The sequence below is a fragment of the Odontesthes bonariensis genome, chromosome 8, assembly GCF_027942865.1.
Source record: "Odontesthes bonariensis isolate fOdoBon6 chromosome 8, fOdoBon6.hap1, whole genome shotgun sequence".
NCBI classification, from domain to species: Eukaryota; Metazoa; Chordata; class Actinopteri; order Atheriniformes; family Atherinopsidae; genus Odontesthes; species Odontesthes bonariensis.
In genome coordinates, this window is record NC_134513.1 from 9,150,892 (window position 1) to 9,169,899 (window position 19,008).

Consider the following 19,008-nt stretch of genomic DNA (forward strand, 5'->3'; position numbering starts at 1 on the left):
CAAATAAAAAGGAAGTGTGTGACAAGATCTGATGCGTTTGGCCACAGCTATTTATGGACACACGAAACTGTGGTCTGGCTGTAACTGTTCTAAGGTTAGTCTGGTTTTCATGTGAATTGTTTCTGCCTTCTGCAAATGTGTAGTCTCCTGCATTGAGACTTGATGGTATGATGTTCACCATCACTTGTTTCTAGATGAAGGTGGGGAGGAATTCAATTATTTTTTTTTTATTGTGATCTTTGGTTATTTTTTCTGAAAATGAAGGTGTGTGTGTGGAGGGAGGGGGGGGGGGTCCTTTGAATTGTGTCGCAAGCTGTGCTTAATAGAGCAGATTGGAACTCTGATAGGCAGTATAAATGAGAACAATAAACATGGAAAGGAAATCCCGATTTATTTACGTGTCTTCGGTTCACTTTTATGCCTCGCATAGTGCCATGAGACTGCGAGCATTTCGTCATTAATCACTGGCCACATCTGTTTAAGGAGTATAAATAAAACCTTCTTTGGAGCATGTCTAAGACATCTACGAATGTCTAATGAGCGCAGTAAATATTGACATGTTTGCTTTGTAATAAGAAACTGAGAATTTCTCCGTTCAAATTTAGCACGTAATGGCAACATTAAACTTCCAGTTTAAGTTTAACTTCCGGGTAACGGCGTCGGAAACGTTTCTGGTGTGCAGAAAGGCGGATCCCTCTTTGCCACTTTGTCTTTCAGAACTTCTGTTGAACCAATTTCTGCTTGTCACTCGTCGACGAGCTGCCAAAGCTAACAAAAACTGCTATCGTGTGTATTAAATCGGCTTTATATTCTGTCGAGTTCAACGAGCATATTCGCATTGACGAGAAGAAGAGTTTTCTCGTAACCCGAGCAAGCTAACTTTTAACGCACTAGCATTTAACTTGTCAACAGCCCTGTAGCACAACAGGGAAGGTGCAACACCGGACCAAACACGGGAAGATGGCAGATAAAGAAGTTATGTGGGCATTGAAGACCGGGGACCTGGATGAGGTCAAAACCAAACTAGTAACGGTAAGACGACTCTTGACTTAAATGGCTGTTCATTGAGTTGTGCGCAGGAATATTCTGACAGGTGGCAGCTTAGCTAAGGTAACGAACCCTTGTTATTAGACCTGCTAACTAGCTAACCGTTGCAGGAGTTGAGTAAGATATTAGGTAATCCAGAATCAGGAAACTATTTGGGGCTTTCTAGATTAACACTAACTTAATGTTCTTTGGTTGAATTTGAATTGTATTTGATCATTTTAACCCAACCGTTCAGCTTAGACACACAACCACACAAGCCTAAGTTAGCATAGTTAGCGACGTGCCGTGCTACACTGACATGGTGCATGGGCATTGGGCCATTGTTTTACATGCTATCTCGATCACGAGTGATCAATGATAAGTATTTGATTCTAAAATAAATAACTTAAGCTTTGAGTGTTTATTTTTCTATTTTCAAATCGTCTGGCATGCTCGACCAGTATCCACTTGTGTTTAAAGCAACCTGTTGGTAAGATTATTAACAATAGCACTGATGGATAAAATCCATGTTTATTGTTATTAGGGCACTAACAATGACAGACTTATTAGCATACAATAAGTTGGGTTGTTGGAGAATACCTGTGATTGTCGATAGAGTGCCTGTTAACGTGCGGTTTGTTATGGTTAGCTAACAGCTAGTGAGCTAATGAATCAGACTGGGCCCCGTTACCTAGCAGTGTGAAGCTAGCCTACGTTGGTGGGCGGGGGTCTCGTCTCAGATTTCGCCATGGAGATGGAGGGGCTCGCCTACTGTAAAACCCAGGGGTACCATTCACGATAATCAGTCATTTTGTTGGCGAAAGTCTTAGCCTCTCTACGTAGGTGGCGTTCTCCTGCTTACCCCAAAAAGGTTTGAAGGCTTGTGCTTTATTCCCAGTTGAAGGAGAATACTCAGCCTGCATGCCTACTTCATGAATTAACCCAAATCTAACTGTATTTGCCTTCGTCTGTGAAGTACACCTTCCAGTTAAGGTTTTTAAATAAATGACGACTCTGTACAATAACGGCCTGCAATTTACAGTCAAACAATTTAAGCAGTAGCTCAACTCCTTCAGTATATGTCAGCCTTTACACCTTGTGTATGTAGTCTGTGAAGCTGTTTTCACTCAGACTGGATAATATTTCTATGTAAGCACAAGTGCTCTGAAAGTAGTTTTCACTGTTAATTCAAACTGTTTTACTAAAAATGAAATGTATGGAATCGGTTCTGAATGGACTTGAGAGAAGTTCTTTCAGACATGTTCTTTACAACAAAGTTGACCGCGTGAAAGGCATTTGCAGAACTGCAATTACTCCAGAGTGTTAATGCATGTACTAGATGGTATTATGTAATATAAGTAAACACTGGAGGCAGGACATGATCCAGAAAGTAAGCTGCCAATCAGCTTGACTCGATTAATGTGTCTGACTTCTTCTGTAAAGAGTGTTTCAGGGTGTCTATAATTATATTTTTTTTTTAACAAAGTCAGTGATTGCAACATTTAAAGACCATTAGAAGAGGTTGAAGTTTGATATCCATCACCACTGATGGATTCAGTAGTAGTAGGATTAAAGAAAAGGAAAAAGGGACATTGTGTTATGTCGAATTTGACCTTCAGTGACGTTAATGATAAAGATGAGCGGATGGCAGTGGTGAACCGTGGATTTCGATGCGGTTTGAAATTTAGTTTGTAGCACAAAAATCTGTGCGAGGAATAGGTTATCACATTTATTTAAGCCCAGGATTGGAAATGAAGGGGGAAAAATTTTAAATATTTCAATCCATTGTTTTTGTACAAGCTGTTTTTCTTTTTTTTTTGGTCAAGATTAGAAATCTTGTTATATTTGGATAACCCAACGTCGAAGCCGACTCGATTTATGTATCCATTGCCACTGAATGTGAGCCAGAGTCAGCATCCATAATATCAAGGCCAAAAAACTCACATTGGCTTGATTAATAGCATAAAGTATGTTATTTTTCCTGTCGTCTACAGTATTCCAGGAAGGAATTCAGTTTTTATTTAACTTTTTTTCACTTAAGGTAATGTTCAGAAGTTTTTATTAAGACCAGGAATGGAGACCAAATTGTGATATTTTAATGACATTTCCAGGACATGTGTAATCTATCAGTATTATTCTGACAGTACATTGCATTTCTCACTGCTATTATAGTCTCATTCTCTCCTTTAAATTGGTATCTCAGCATCATTATATTTGCTCTTAGCTGCCCTGGAGAACACGATAGCAAAGCTAGTTCTGTGATCCCCAGCTCAGGTGTTTTAATATCAATTTAACCCCATTTAACTTTATCTTAATGCAGACAACAAATGAATCATGCAGTTTGGGAAAGAACCATAACTGACAGGCACAGCTGTGATTGATTTGCCTTTCATCAGATCCTGTCACAGAAGGACCACCTGGTACTCGGCTGTGTGTAGTCGGTGTGGTAAGAGAACGCTGTACAGTGGTGAGCGCGCGTGTTGTCAGTTGATGCACGCTTGACAAGCCGAAGTAAAGCAACACCACAGCAAGAAAACGAAGGAGAGGAACTGTGTGTGCGTGCGTCTTAATTACATTGTGAGCTTGTGTCGACTGAGTGTCCGTTTCAGTATATTGGGTCGTCACACTTAAACCTCTTGTTTGCTTGTGAGGGTTCAAAGTTTTCATATATTTTAACCTGTCAACATGTGCTTTTTTTCTTTTCTTTTCTTTTCCAGGCTGAAGATGTAAATCGGACCCTGGATGGTGGGAGAAAGCCTCTTCATTATGCTGCAGACTTTGGTCAAACAGATGTGGTGGAGTTCCTTATTTCTAAGGGAGCAGATGTAAATGTAAGAGACAGTACTCCCTCTTTTTGCATTAATTTGCCTACTGTCTAGGATTGCTATGACCACAAAATTAACAGTCTCTGTTTCAGCTTCCCGTTCTCGTTAGGCTCATGGTGGAACCGTTTGATTTTACAGCTTACATGACATTAGATTGTTGAAACAAAAGCAGCCCAAGTGTCAAAGCTGATTTATGCAATACTGTTTCAGGCAAAGGCAATATCATTCAGGAATTCTTTAAATTGGCCAGACTTCACAGTTAGCCTGAGCCACAGTAGTTTCTTCCGGTGTTGCAGTTGCATACCAATCCACGTTAATAACTTATTTGCCTGCTCACACTTCCAGATTCATGGTTGCAAAATGGGATGGAACTGCAGGACACTAAAAATTGCAGGAAGCATTGGAATACATGTGCAGTAAATTTCTATGCGAGTCAGTTGTGTTTCATGGATAGTCTCTTGGGTGCTCGCTGGTACTCGGTGCACCCATGTCAGCCTAAGATTAGATTCCACAAATCACCATCATAGCATCTACCAGACCTTAAAGTTATTCAGTCTTTGTTTGGCTCCCCAAACCCCAGAAATGTTTGCAATTCAGATTATTCCCGATAACTCACTCCAACCACTGAAATATGGGAGAGGAATATAGAGTGGAAGAGCACTGCATGATGAGGATTTTTCTTTGAAATCATTTTTTATTTTACGATGAGACGTGCCCTTAATATATTTGCAAGTAAGCTTTCTCTCTTCATACCTTTCTCACACGCTATCTCTGCAGGCCCCAGACAAACACGGCCTAACTCCGCTGATCTCTGCCTGTTTTGAGGGCCATCTCTCATGTGTCAAGATCCTGCTAGAAAAGGTTGGTACCAGAATGTGAGCATGCACTCATGCATGCCTCAGCACACAGATGGTCCCTGGTGTGTGTGATGTTGGTGTGTCGGATTCTCCGTGAGTGCTGATGAGGTAACTCAATGGACAAAAGGCCCTCTAACGCAGTCCTGCGGAGGCTGTGCTGGAATTTTCATAGGGCGTGACATAGAATTGCTGCCGTTCACTTCTTTTTGTCTCACTGTATCATTCATATGTGCACAGACCATCTAAATTCCTGCTCCATCTTTCCACCGCAGCCTTCCTCAGGTGTTCAGTTCCAGAGCCACCTTAAATCCTGACGTGTTCAGAGAGATGCCGTCATGTGCATATTGAAGTTATAGCTGTGAGGGGAGAGTTGGGCGCAGCTGGCATTGGATGTTAACAGCAACTGAATAACAAGTATACTCTAATAAATGTCCTGTCCATCCAGCGTAATCCAGCCATGGAAAACAGATTTCTGCAGTTCCGCCACTCTCAAATCGAAAGCCTCAGTTTGTCAGTGCCGGAGATTCCTTTTAGAAAGCAAGTGCCTCTTGTAAGTCTTGCCTGAATGTCGTGACTCAAGTATGTGCACAGCAGTCGCAAAATGTGAAACAGAAATTTTCTGCTCATTTGGCACCTTTTTTAAAAAAAAAAAATGTATATTTTCTTCTTTTTCCTGCTGCAGTGAAGTTGATGGACAACGAATGTCAAACCAGCTGGGGCCACAAGTGGCTTGTTTTTCAGTACCCCTTCATCTCTATGCGTCTAGTTTTCCTCTTGTGTAACATTCAAGAGGCCTTAGGCCTTATGCTTACGCAGCCTTATGCTGCTGACCGTGTCCTGGAACTTGTCACATGTTATCAATAACATTTCAATAAAAGATTAGCTCGTTTTAACTCGAATGCAGTAAATCCAAACTTGGCAATGGGCAGCTTTGCAGCTTTTTTACACTTTAGCTTGAGGGTCAGTTAATGGCACAAACTTAGCTCCATTGTGTGAGTGGAGCTGACGTCTGAATGATGTCATCTGGAGGGTTTTCAGTCAAAAGCGGCTCTGATTTGTTTATATGAATAGGAGAGAGAGAGATGTAGACACTGGGGTTAAGGGTGAGTGAGCAGCTCTTTGTTCGCAGTTCGGGTCAGTGACGGTTCCTATAAACAGTTGTTTCAGTCGAGCTTTATTTTAGCTCGACGAAGGAAACCGAAGAAGTGGGGAGGGGTATTTTCACAGGTTGAGTCGCGCTTTATTTCGGGAAGGCTGCGCTTTGCACTCGGAAACGTCACATATTCATCTTTCGGGCACGCTCGTCAGTAACTTGTGTTTCAGCTGCAGTACGAAGCAGGCGTTTGAAGAGAGGAGCCCATTATCTGTGTGTGTGGGGGGAGGAAAAAGCTGTTGAGATAAAGAGGCTCCTCATTGCAATTTACTGGTACATGTCCGTGTGAATGTCTACCAGAAAAATGTTCATTGTGACGTTTCCACTTCTGCTTTCTAAAAGAAGCCAGTGGGCAGCATTGGAAATGAGACGAGCACCTATTGCTCATCTGAACTGGGATTATATTGGGGAAGAGGATTTTAAGCGAACCCATGGGTTTCCTCCAGTGTCCTTCTCCATACTCATTTTCTTCCAAGCACCAACGAGCATTAACACCCGGATGAAGCTGAAAGGTCAATAGTCGCCACGGGGGACCAGTATTCCATAAACACCTCTGCTGGCTCTGAAAACTTTCCCCGTGTCTGAACATGAGATGAATGGATTGTCCCAGGGTCGCACCATTCATGGTGCAGCTGTGTAATCTCTGTGCCTGGCCTGTGTGGCAGTGTGGTCACTGCACAGTACAACAGGAGCTCACTGAGAACTCTGAACTGTGACCACTGTGTTGGCAGACAAAAATAGTTTGGTTGCCTAATGCATCACTGGAATACGCACATATGATTAAACACACGCCTTTTTTTCCTCCTCTATGAGGAACCTATAAATGCGGTGTTGCTCCATCAATTCAGTTCCTGTTGTTATCTCGTTTTAGACTTGTCTGCCTTCTTAGTTTCCTGGATGTGCGGCAGAGAACACGTTTAGTCGATTACTCTTATTTGTCCAGAAGTAGGAATTTTTATGATTCACTGTTTTTTATTTATGAACAAAATCCCAAGATGGGAAACAGGAGCATTACAAATCAATGATCAACACCCACCCACCCCACCCCAACCTTAGATACACATCACATGACCCATTAGGTCATAAGCGAAATAAAAGAAAAGAAAAAGTTAAGTTACAATTAACAGTAGTCAAGGCATGTATTTTTTACCTAATGCTATAATGACATCAAGTATCAAAATGTAGAAAGAGAAAAAATAAATAAATAAATAAATAAAAAATAAATAAATAAATCAAAATAAATTAAAAAAAACACACAAAAGAAAGCATGTGAGACATCTCATTGTGCATGATTCGCCAGCAAGTCTGTAACCCCCTCTGCAGTTCTTTCCCACATTTGTATTGTTGAAACTCTTGCCCCATGGATTCTTGCAGTAGAGAGTTCCATCATTATAACATCTTGAAAGTACAACAACCATTTTTTAACATGAAGCTTGTGTGGAGGGATCCACCTCTGAACAATTAGTTTTTTTGCTGCTGTTAGGCCTGCAAGCCACACTTTTCGCTGTTTCTCTGTACATTCAAACTGTGAGTCATCATTCAGTAACAACAAACTTGGTTGTAATGGAATCTCTATTTCTAATAATTCGGATAGGATTAAAGTTACCTTTTTCCAAAAAGACTTAACCTCTTCACAATCCCATACCATATGTTTATAGGTACCTGGAATATCTTTGTTACATAGACTACAGCATAGGCTGTTTGTGTGCTTCGCATGAAACCTATCAATGGGCGTCCAGTACGCCCTGTGACAAAACTTGAAATGGATCAACTGGTGATTAGGGTTCTTTGATGCACTGAAAACATTATCCCATACCCCTTCCCAGTCTATAGAGTCTGTCTCAAGATCGCTTTCCCACTTAGCTGCTACAGAGAGGGTAGAGTAAGAAGATTCTAAGAGCCATCGATATGAAAAGGTGACAAATCCTCTGCAGGGAGAAATTCGTAATTTATAAATAACAGGGTGGATTTGCACATTTGAGTCCCATGGTACTCCATAAGCACGTAGTGCTGACCGCAACTGGAGATAGAGAAAAAATGAGGATTTAGGAATATCAAAAAGTTGACAAAGATTTTGGAAGCTCATCAGTCCATTCCTGTTGTATATATCACCCAGCGTATGAAGACCACAAGAAGCCCATGAATGAGATTGAAAAGGCATCTTACCAGAAGTCAGACCATAATTATTCCAGAGAGGAGTGTGCGTGTGTGCTTTCTTGTCACATCTAACCTGCTTTTCTATTCCTCTGAAATTTCTAATTGTATACTGTATTATGGGACCAAAGTCAATATGTTTAGTTTTAGACAAAGTGGAGAATAATACATCTTGGAGCCTTATAGGATGCACCAGGCCTTCTTCAATCTCCCTCCAGGAGGTTGGTGATGTGTCTAACCAAATTTTCAAAGGACGTAATTGGAAAGCTTGATGGTACAATTTGAAATTTGGCAGTGAGAGTCCTCCATCATCCTTGGCACGTTGTAAAGTGGAGAAGCGAATTCTAGGGTGTTTCCCATCCCATATAAACTTACGTAAAAGAACATCTACTCTTTTCCAATAATCAGTTGGAGGTGGCAGTGGAAGCATCATGCTAATAAAATTTATTCGGGGGAGGACATTCATTTTTATTACAGATATTCTAGTTTGTAAGGAACCTGGCATTTTGCTCCACGTAGCAAGGTTCTGTTGTACATCTTTGAGTATTTTTTCATAATTACACTTAATAATTTCAGAGAGTGACGTCTTAACATGTATACCTAAATAAGTTAACTCTGATTTTACAGGGATCACGGAGGGTATTACAACCTTCTTGGCCATGTTATTGAGTGGCATTAATGCAGACTTGTCCCAGTTAATTTTATAACCAGACATAGCCTCAAATTCATCAAATATGGGTAGTAAACCGTGGAGGGATTTCTGCAAGTCTGACATATACAAGATAATATCATCCGCGAACAAAGATATCACATGCCTCGACCCTTTGATTTGGATAGGTGTAATATCCTGATATTGTCTGAAAAACTGTGCGAACGGTTCAATGGACAGAAGGAACAAGGCAGGAGAAAGAGGTGAACCCTGACGTGTTCCTCTATGAACTGAAAATGGATCAGAGTGTAAGCCATTAGTGCATACCATCGCTGAGGGGTTTCCGTATAGAACTTTAACCATATCAATAAACTTGGGTCCCAAACCAAATTTATCCATAGCCACCCATAAATAATCCCAGCTGACTGTGTCAAACGCCTTGGCCGTGTCAAGTGATAGAGCTGCAGCCGGGGAATCTGCCTCATGAGAATGATGAATAATATGGAGCAAGCGGCGTATATTATCTGCAGCTAAGCGTCCTTTCATAAACCCTGTCTGATCAAAATGTATGAGTTTCCCCATATAATTATCCAATCTTGAGGCCAGAACTTTTGAGTATAACTTTAGATCAGAGTTTATTAAAGAAATAGGCCTATAGTTGCCACATTCAGTCTGATCTTTGCCTTTCTTTGGTATCAGAGATATGAGTGCGGTATTCATATGGTCATGAAAATGACCCTGGTCCACCGCCGCATGTATGGTCTCCAACAATACTGGGCCTAGGCTGTCCCAAAACTGTATTAACAGCTCTGGAGGGATACCATCGGGTCCAGGTGTTTTCCCCCTGGTCAGACTTCTCACAGCTTTAAGGAGTTCTTCCAGAGAGATAGGCTTACCCAATTCCTCAGATTCTGTTTGTTCTAAACGGGGCATATTTAAGGCATCCAAAAACGTATGGCATCTGCCCAGTTCAAATGATCCAGTAGGAGAATACAAGTCTTGGTAAAAAGACTTAAATAATTTATTTATTTCTTTTGGATCAAAAACTAGTTCCTTTCCTGGTGACCTAATAGAATTTATGGATGCATATTTCTCACTCTGTTTTAATTTCAATGCAAGAAGTTTGCTAGGCCTACTGCCATGGAAGTAGTATTTCTGTCTAACTCTGTGTATGAGGAATTCTGCTTTTCTTTTTAATATATCATTCAGTTCACGTTTGGTTGCTGTTAAACTATTTTCTACTGACCGACTATAGCATTTCTTAAGTTGAACTTCAAGTATATTGCATCGTTGCTCCAATATTTTTACTCTCTGAGTTCTGACTTTATTTAAATTAGATGAAAAGGACATACAAAAACTCCTTATAAATCCCTTTGTAGCCATCCAAACAAATATAGGATCAGAGACAGAGTCCCTGTTAATGGATAAAAAGTCAAGTAGTCCTGTTTTAAATGCAGTAAGAAATGTTTCATTTTGCAAAAGGGTAGTATTAAATCTCCACCTCGGTGATTTTGTAATTTTGATCCCCACATCAATTTCGACTTGAACAGGATTATGATCAGATATTGTCATTGGTAGAATAGAGCAAGAATGTACAGCTGGGTTAAGAGAATGTGATAGGAAAACATGGTCAATTCTGGAAAAGGTTTTGTGACTAGAGGAGAAGAATGTGTAATCTCTGACATCTGGATGGCGTGAACGCCATGCGTCAAAAAGATTAAGGTTGGTTAAGAATGCATTTAGGCCACTAGATGCCTGATGTTGTGCAGCAGACACTACATGAGAGGACCTGTCTAATTTGACATCAAGCACTGCATTCATGTCGCCTGCAATAATCAACTCATATTCTGAAAATGATAACAGACTGGCTGAGAGCCAGGGGAAAAATGAGGCATCATACACGGAGGGCGCGTATATTGATGCAAAGGCGATTTTCTTCCCTTGGATTGAAGTACAAATTAAGGACAGACGACCCAGGCCAAAGTCACTTTGACCTGTCATTGTTTTCTCAGTAACCAGATCTAGATTCCGTTTAACTATAATCATTGAACCTTTCGTTTTAGATAGAGCACTGGAGGAAACAGCGATTTTGTATGTTTTATCCTGCATGCGCGAAACGTCCTCTATCTTCAGGTGAGACTCAGTAATGCACGCGATGTCTACATTGTGGCGTCGCAGGAAGCCCAAACACTTCACACGCTTTGTTTTGGTATTAAGACCTTTAACGTTCCAACATAATAATGATAACTTAACCATTGTCGTCCGATATTAATCTTGTGTCCGGTACAAGAAAGTATTTTGAGTCATTGATCCTGTATCTAAGGTTACCTCCCCCCAGTACCCTCCCACCCCCCCATCCCCCCCACAACTGTCTAGCACAGACCCGTGTAAACCACATCACGTAGTCAAAATCCTCATCTCACTTTCCCCATAAACACAAGAAACATTAAAATAAGCCCCATTATTAAGTAGTAGCCGTCGTATAAAAAAAAAGAAAAAAAAGCTTATCATGCGAATGAGTAAGAAACAAGACAAAAAAAAAAAAAAACAACAACCTCAATGTAGGTTCTTTTTTTTAAAAAAAGAGCTGATTTAACGTGAACCTGAATAGCCTTCTGAACTGAAAGCTCCCATATAAAAGGGTGAATATGTCATGCATGCATTATGATATGCTTACGAATACTTGCAGAAATGTTCAACCTTCGCCATCCTCGTCTAGAACTGGCATGCAACACAGTCCAAGTTCAAATCAGTCAGTGGCAGCCGATGCGCCTTCCTCCATGTTAGCATTCATATCCATGCCATCCCCGCTCAGTGCAGGGAACGTTAGCATCCTTCTCGGGGAGCTGGTCGCTCGTCTGGGTAGCTCACTGCTGAACTTCTCCGCTTCTTGTACTGTCCCAAACGACAACTCCTGGCCTCGATAGGAAACTCGTAGGATAGCAGGGTAGATCAGGAATGTAGATAAACCTTTCGCCCATAGGTCCTTCCGCACAGCTTTGAACGCTGCCCTCTTGTCGCTGGTGTACTTGCTGTAGTCGGCGAAGAACAGCAGCTCCCTGCCCTCGTCCACGATTGGAGTGTTGTCTTTCCTGGCCCGTCTGGCACCCTGTAGAATGGCCTGCCGATCCTGGTCGTTTAGGACTTTGAATATGAGGGTTTGAAGACTATTGGGCTTTTTGGTGGAGTAGATTCGATGTGCCCTTTCAATTTGTACGACTTTTGTTCCAAGAGAAGGGATCCATTTAGGCAGCATTTCCTGCAGGAATCTGATGGCGTCTCCTCCCTCTCTGTTAGCTGCTAAATTCACTAGCCTCACATTGTTACGTCTTCCCCGATCATCCAATTCTGCTAGCTTTTCTTCAAGCCGTTCCACGTCAGTTTTGACAGTAACAAAATCACGCTTCAGCCCCCTAGTTTCTGCTTGAATGCGATCCACTTTCTCACCAAGGCCTTTCATCGCTGTCATATGTTCCACCAAGTCCTTTTGTAGTGCATTGACTGAGTCTTTCACACCACGAAGTTCGGTATGAAGAACCCTCTCCACCATAACCTCCATTCTGGCTTGTTGTTGCTCAAGTGCTAGCAGGATAGTGTCACTGCTATTAGCATCCATGCTCGGCTTCAGACGTTTCCCATTGGGAGAAGTATTTGGAGATGGTGGCTTAATTTTGTTTTTCGACATATTTTAGACTGTTACTCCTCCGCCGTCGATTAATGTTAAATTTTAAATTAAAGGAGCCCGTAAAATTGGTTAAATTTGGGGATTTGTGAAGAGCTCAGAATTTTCTGACCATCGTGCTTGTCGGTCCCACGTGACCCCCCAGAAGTAGGAATTTTAAAGGAAACAGCCAGGTAAACATCATTCTCTGGCGAAAGCCCAGTGTAACTGTTAGAGATGATCTAAAAACGCAATGAGTTAACCAAAGGTTGCTGGCCCCGTAAACAGTAATTGCCATTAAAATATGGCCATAAAAACTCTAATCGGTGTAATATGGTTCTCAGTCACTGACTGAGCACTTGTTTGCATGTTCTTCTTTTCTAATTTAGTTATTCATTCATTTATTCACTTGGTGTGGGGTTTGGTGCGAGTTGGAAACTCGTTCCAAAGATGTGTATCACCCAGAGCCGGGCATTCCACAGCAGATATCCATCTTCTCCATGGTTGTAAAAGGTCAACAATCCATGCGGCTGAAACTCTTGGTCAACATTTGAAGATGCACAAGAGACCTTTGAGTTCCCATCACCATAATAGCGTAATGAAAAGTTAATGGACACTTTGGCAGGTCAGTGGCATGAGTGTGGCTGCCCCTGAGCTGCTGTGTGTGGCTCCATAATGCAGGACGAGGATGCATCTCGGTTCGACCGCAGGCACCCTGGGAGTCTATTCTTATTCATTAGGCTGTGTCTCACTTGGCCACCAGCTTCTCTTTGACTAGATAATGTTTGGACAGTGAGGTGACCATGAGGGGTCATTATTCAACTTGAGGAAAGCTCATTATCGTAAGTGGTGTCAGGAGCGTGTGACGCGCGTGGTCTGGAATCAGTTACAGGAGTATGAGCCTGAGTTATTATTTGAACTGGGACATAAATGTCCATATGGTGTAGCCTATAGATATAAAATATGAGGCTGGTGTCCAGAATGCTACTTTTGAGGGATATACGAGGTGAATAGAAGGCGATGCTCATTATTAGTATTATTAAATTGTTTTGGTTCAAATATTGTGGTATACAATTGTATGTATTAGACAGACCTCTGGCTTGATCCCCAGCAAGTGGAGTATTTATGGTGAAATGGCTGAAGTCGAGCAGTATTGCTCTTGCTTGCTGACTGAGTCAGTTACTAGGTATCATTTCGAACCGGCTACTAATGACTTCCCCAGAGTTGAAGGGGAAAAAAAAAAAAGAAGTGGGGGAAATGGAGCTTTCTGTCCCCCGCCTGTCTCACATGAGAAGAGTACAAAGATTAGTTTCCACGCACCTGATATGTACCAGCTATTGGAAAGGTTTACTGACACAATAAACACCTTATCACAGTATTTACAGTGTTTTGTGAAGCTGGATAAAGCAATATCACCCGAGAAAAATGTATTCCTCCTTGGAATCTTTCCCGGCTCTGAAGAGATAAAAGCTTGTGAGTTTGCAGGTAAAGTAAGGGAGAAATGATTGTTTCCATGTCGGAGAGTCAAGAAATTGACACTAAACCATCCGTATCAGAATATTGGAGCTCACGTTTGGCTCGTGTTTATTTATTTTTTTAATAGTTGAATCTATGCTGCACTGCAGACTGAGTTTTTATGAATGGTAATGGGAGAAAACCTACTTCAGCTCCTTGACAAGTTTGACTTTACTTTTTTTTCCCCACAGAATTTACAGATCCAGCTTGGATCACTTTGGCTCCATGTAGAGATTCATCTAAACTATGTTTTATGCTCCTACTGGTACAGTACCTGGAGAAAAACGTTCTGAATGAGCTCATTCCGTTAGGATATAGTGTAGATGAGGGCAATATTTTTCAAGGGCGGCCGTGGCTCAGTGGTTAGAGTCGGTCGTCCAAAAACCGGAAGGTTGGCAGGTTCGATTCCCACTCTCGCCACTCAAAAAAGATTGGAACTGACAGCTGGAAGGGTGTCAGTCCACCTCCTTATCACGGCCAAGGTGCCCTTGAGCAAGGCACTGTACCCCCATGCTTCCCACCGCTCCAGGTTGGCATCTGTCTCTGAGTGTGTGACCCTGTGCGTGTGTGTCAACAGGTGCCAACCTGGATGGGTTAAAAGCAGAGGACAAATTTCATGCGTATGCATGACCAATAAATCTGATCTTAAAATCCAAGGAAATAAGAGAGCAGTATGGCGAGAGTACGGCAAAGTATCCGGTTCACAGTACAGGGTTCTGTGACATTACCGGAGTGTTGATGGATGCACACTTAACGACGTAAGACGTAAGAGGCATGTCATCTACCGATGAAAGTCTCTCCTACTTGTCTTTCATCTCCTTACCAATTAGAGGTGCAGGTCTGATGGGTTATTCAGCCTTGGAGAATCTTCCTCACTCTGTTGCTCCTGTTCATGGTATTTGCAGCCAGTGAAACCTCAGTGAACCCCACCGTCGGGTACTTGAACTGGGTCACATTGCTGCCAATGCCCTGCTTCTCCACGCAGCAATACGTTCTCTGCCCTGCGCTGAGAGGCTGGCGTTGGCAGCTCAAACAAAAGGATGTCTCTCCTCTGCGTGTCCTTTCTCTCCTCAGGAGCCCATTAAATCTGTTGTCACTACAAGCGCATTCAGCATGTTGGCTTTCATTGCCCTGTTTTACATTTCTTTTCTTTTTATAGGGAACTTTCACTTTCATGTCCTCAATAACCCAAATGATTGTGTCCGCTCTCAATTCTTCCACATTGATTCTGTTGACCCGACAGTTAATTGGCATTGGTCATAAATAACCATGCAGTATTTCCGTTGCCAAGTAGCAACTTTAATCATTTAGTTTAGGACCATACTCATCCATCCCCCTGAAGAAGTCCTTAATGAGATGGCGCTGGTTTAGGTTTAGGAGCTGAGGTATAAAGCTGAACGTCGTGTCACTTTTACACATTAATTCTACACACAAGTCGTACAGCCTGTGAGATTCATGTTGGAAAACTTTGGGTTTTTAATCCATTGTCACATTAGTTTTCTGACTGCGGTGGAAAAAGAAACGAGAAGGCACACGTTTTACCTTCCATCGGTTCTGTGGCTTTTTTAGTTCTTGGAAATGCTTGGCCTCAAAGGGCCGCGGATGCTTTATTCGGTGAAGGCTACAGATTCAGGTTCCCGCTCCTCTGTGTAACCCCTGAACAGATGTGAGTAGGAGTCGACGCACCTATTAAGCGTCTTTAATATTCATGCCTTTTCTCCTCCACAGGGAGCTGACAAAGACCGGAAAGGACCGGACGGCATCAGTGCCTTTGAAGCTGCCGAGAGCGATGCCATAAAGGCTCTGCTCAAGTGAGACAAACCGGTGTGGAAGGTGGCTGGACAGGTGGGTGAACGGGCATACAGATGGATGCAGTGGTCCCCTGACAGAAGATGGACTCACCCCTTTTACCCTGATCAACCTCTGTCTTAACACTGCTTTTGTCTGTTGGAGGTTAATTTTGTCTGTCTGGTGATTTATTTTTTTTTTCTTTAAAATTTTTTGTTTTGTTTTGTTCCGTTTTTTCCCCCCCAAGGTTTTTGGGATAGGATTCTTTCTTCTTTTGGCCTCTGTCTGTAGCCATTTAACAAAAGGACTTGTGATGTCTCCCTTTGGGAGCGCTGTTGAACCAGGATCCTAAAACACTGTTCAGACTAGAAATCAGACTATAACCGAAATGCAAGTTTAGCACTTAAATACACATCTTTTCCGTCGTCTCTTTTAAATTGTAAAGAAATCAAATGGTAATAGATCAATGCTGTGTTAATATTTTTTACAACTGCAGTACAAGTATTGTATGACCAGGGCTTAATCTCATGAACAGTAATTGCACTGTGCTATACTAGATAGAATGAGAAGAAATGTTGTAGCTTTCTCATATAAACCTTACAATCTGTGTGGCCTCTTCTTTGCTTTTTCGTTTGTTTTTGGTTTGATAGACCAAACTTCCTCAACGCCCATCTTGAAGCTTTGGGAATGTTGGGTTTGACAGATCAAGAGGTCAGCTTTTTCTTTTCTACTTGGCCCTGCATCACTTGCATATCAAATGATGTTTAACAAATTTTTACGTTATTAACGATTTACGGTGTTGTGCATTCTTTGACCAATCACCATGCTGGCTAACTAGAAAAGACTTGAATGTTGCAATTTTAAAATCTGTTTCCGAATCCCTTTTGGAAGCAGTGCTAACGGCACATAATAGGATTAAAACTTTTAGAAATGAATTCATTTCGTCACCCCCCCACTCCCCCCGGAGTGAGTTTTCAGAGCAAAAACACTTCTTTACTTTGCAGCTCCTTTCTGAAATGTGTTACTGTCGGGCTTGAGGAGTTTTGAATGGGTAAATGGGGGCAGGAGCTGAAACCTGATCGTGCGGGCTGTTAGTATTCTCCCTGCCTTGGATTTAGTTGGACACCCTACCTGTTTTGCTGCATGTCAAAACTGCCTCTGCTTTTATGCTATGGAATTATTACTGTCCTCTCTTGGTTGCTTTCAAATGAATTACTACTATGTAATGGACAAAAAGATGCTCTCGCTGACTTTGTTGTGACAAAAGTCTGTAAAAACGGAAATAAAAATGTCTACAAAAGTATTTGTTTTTCTCTGTCATCTTTATCCATTATGAAACAGTTAAGGGAACCAGAACAGCAGTCGGATCGCGCCTACTTCTGCTGTGATTGTGTTGGGCTCAACATTATGGGATTTATTTATTAAGTCAGTTTAATTAAATGGAGATTTCGTTTGAGATAGGATTTGCATCAAACATCGCTTGGTTGCTTGTACAAAATCTCATTGAGGTTTTGACTTGACCTGTTCTTTTGATTCTTGATGATATTCTTATGACCAGATTAATGTCCAACATCAGAAGTGACGGATTATTTCTGATGGAATTGTCTTAATTGTTTTAATCTTTTAAACATGACCCTGAAGGTGGTTTCTGTGACCAGCGTCTTTCTCCTGTTTTCTCGTGGTGAAATGTACGAGTTCAGGTAAGTGGAAGGATGATGTTGACGTTAACCTGACCGCGGTGGGCCCATTTCCCAGAACTCGGTTGGTGCAAAGCTGATCAGTCTGTCAGACGGTCTATTAGCTGAAAGTAGCTTTGTGTTAAAGATGTTTTTAGGAAACAGGACCCAAGCGTACAGATGGAGGGGTCTCACCGTGCTCCAGTTGGTTTTATTGTGTATAGATGTGAACTGTCACTTGACTGTTTTCCAGTGCCATGGAATCTGATGAATAACCGGTGATTTTTTTTATTTTTTTTCCTCTGACAGGTTTCATCTTTATTATTCTCATAGCCTTGGGCAAACATCAATATTTGTGAACTTGAGAAAGTCTTTCCCAAGTGTGTAAAAAAACAACAAAAAAAAAAAACATGCCAATCTACTGCCTCAAGCCCTTCCATCATGAATCGTGAACCGTTTTTGGCTCCGAAAAGATTTGTCTGGATTACAATAAGCCTTATATCAAAATGGGAACACAGCAGCATCCACTGGAAATGATGGCAATCATACCAAGGTTGCTGTGGGCCATTGAATCATTTTGTGCGAGCGCTTCGTCACAAATCAAACTCCTCTTTCATTATAAAAGTGGTGTAACCACCCTGAACACTTGGACTGTCAAAATTGTTCATCTGTAAGAAAATGCCAGTGAAATTAGGGAATATTATCAGCTACAGACAGGATTTGTCTTATTGAAATGATTTTTGAATGAGTCAGCCTTCAGAGCACCCTGAGAAACATTGGATTGATGATGGACCCAGATAGGTCATTAATCTTTTGCCAACCCAGCATGAAATAAAAGGATCTTAAAGTATGACATACTATTTTTTTTTACATATTTTCACACATCATATTGGAGCTGGATTTCCTCTCCCTTTCAGAGCGTGAAATTTGAGGAGTTCGGGATCTAAATTAGCTATGCACTGTAGTTAGGCTTGTGGTAGCTAATTTACTGCTTAGTTTGCCATCATTTGCTGTTTGGGGGAAAAAAAAATAAATTTTTAAATTATGCATAATGGCTTTGACAGCCGCTTGTGAGACTGAGATGCTGCCAGGAAAGTGTGATTTGTAATGCCACAGGAAAACATATTTCCAAAAGGTGGTATTCTTTATTTCTTCCAGGAAATTCAGGAAAACTTATGACCTCCGGCTGTGACAGCAACAAAACTTAATCCATTTACTATGCGCTTCTCTTAACAGTTAACAAAATGCTTTACACAAAGAAATAAAACCAGACGAGACAGATAGCTAGAGAATAAAGACGCAAGTTTAAAGTACACTGTGTGGTCTCACATGGCCAGATGAACCAAGCCCTTCAGTCTTTGTTCTCAGTTTTCCTTGGCCTCTCTTTTGTTTGTCTTGAATATTAACTTACTGTCAGTCGTCTTCATCTTAGCCCTATCCCAAAGCACTGGACACTGTCCATAAAATCTTTGATCTCTGTCCATAATTTTTTCCGAGTAAATGAGCTGCCAAATAAGTATGCACTCCTTAATATAAGGAGACGTTTGCAGGTTTTGACTTTGACTTCATGGCATGTTTTCATGCGTTTCATTAAGGAGCGCAGGCCTGACACAAAGTAATGGTTTGAAAGAGCAACATTGCGACTGGCCATGAAAAAATTGTTGATGTGTTGAGTCACACCCCGCACATATACCTGTAATTCAG

General features: G+C 41.5%; 1 protein-coding gene across 1 annotated transcript; it reads left to right on the top strand.

Annotated features, from left to right (window-relative positions):
• Positions 1 to 661: 661 nt before the first annotated feature.
• mtpn (myotrophin) lies at positions 662 to 16,931 on the top strand. Its single transcript, XM_075471585.1, has 4 exons — positions 662 to 1,032; positions 3,744 to 3,857; positions 4,629 to 4,712; positions 15,569 to 16,931. The coding sequence occupies exons 1-4, from the start codon at positions 961 to 963 to the stop codon at positions 15,653 to 15,655; spliced, it is 357 nt and encodes a 118-aa protein (XP_075327700.1). The 5' UTR covers positions 662 to 960; the 3' UTR covers positions 15,656 to 16,931.
• The last annotated feature ends 2,077 nt before the right edge of the window (positions 16,932 to 19,008 follow it).

What these genes read in the sequence shown, in the direction of transcription:
- mtpn (XM_075471585.1), top strand. Translation starts at nt 961, where the DNA reads ATGGCAGATAAAGAAGTTATGTGGGCATTGAAGACCGGGGACCTGGAT. An exon ending in TCAAAACCAAACTAGTAACG is followed by an intron (nt 1,033 to 3,743) that starts GTAAGACGACTC and finishes TTTCTTTTCCAG; the next exon opens with GCTGAAGATGTAAATCGGAC. An exon ending in CTAAGGGAGCAGATGTAAAT is followed by an intron (nt 3,858 to 4,628) that starts GTAAGAGACAGT and finishes CTATCTCTGCAG; the next exon opens with GCCCCAGACAAACACGGCCT.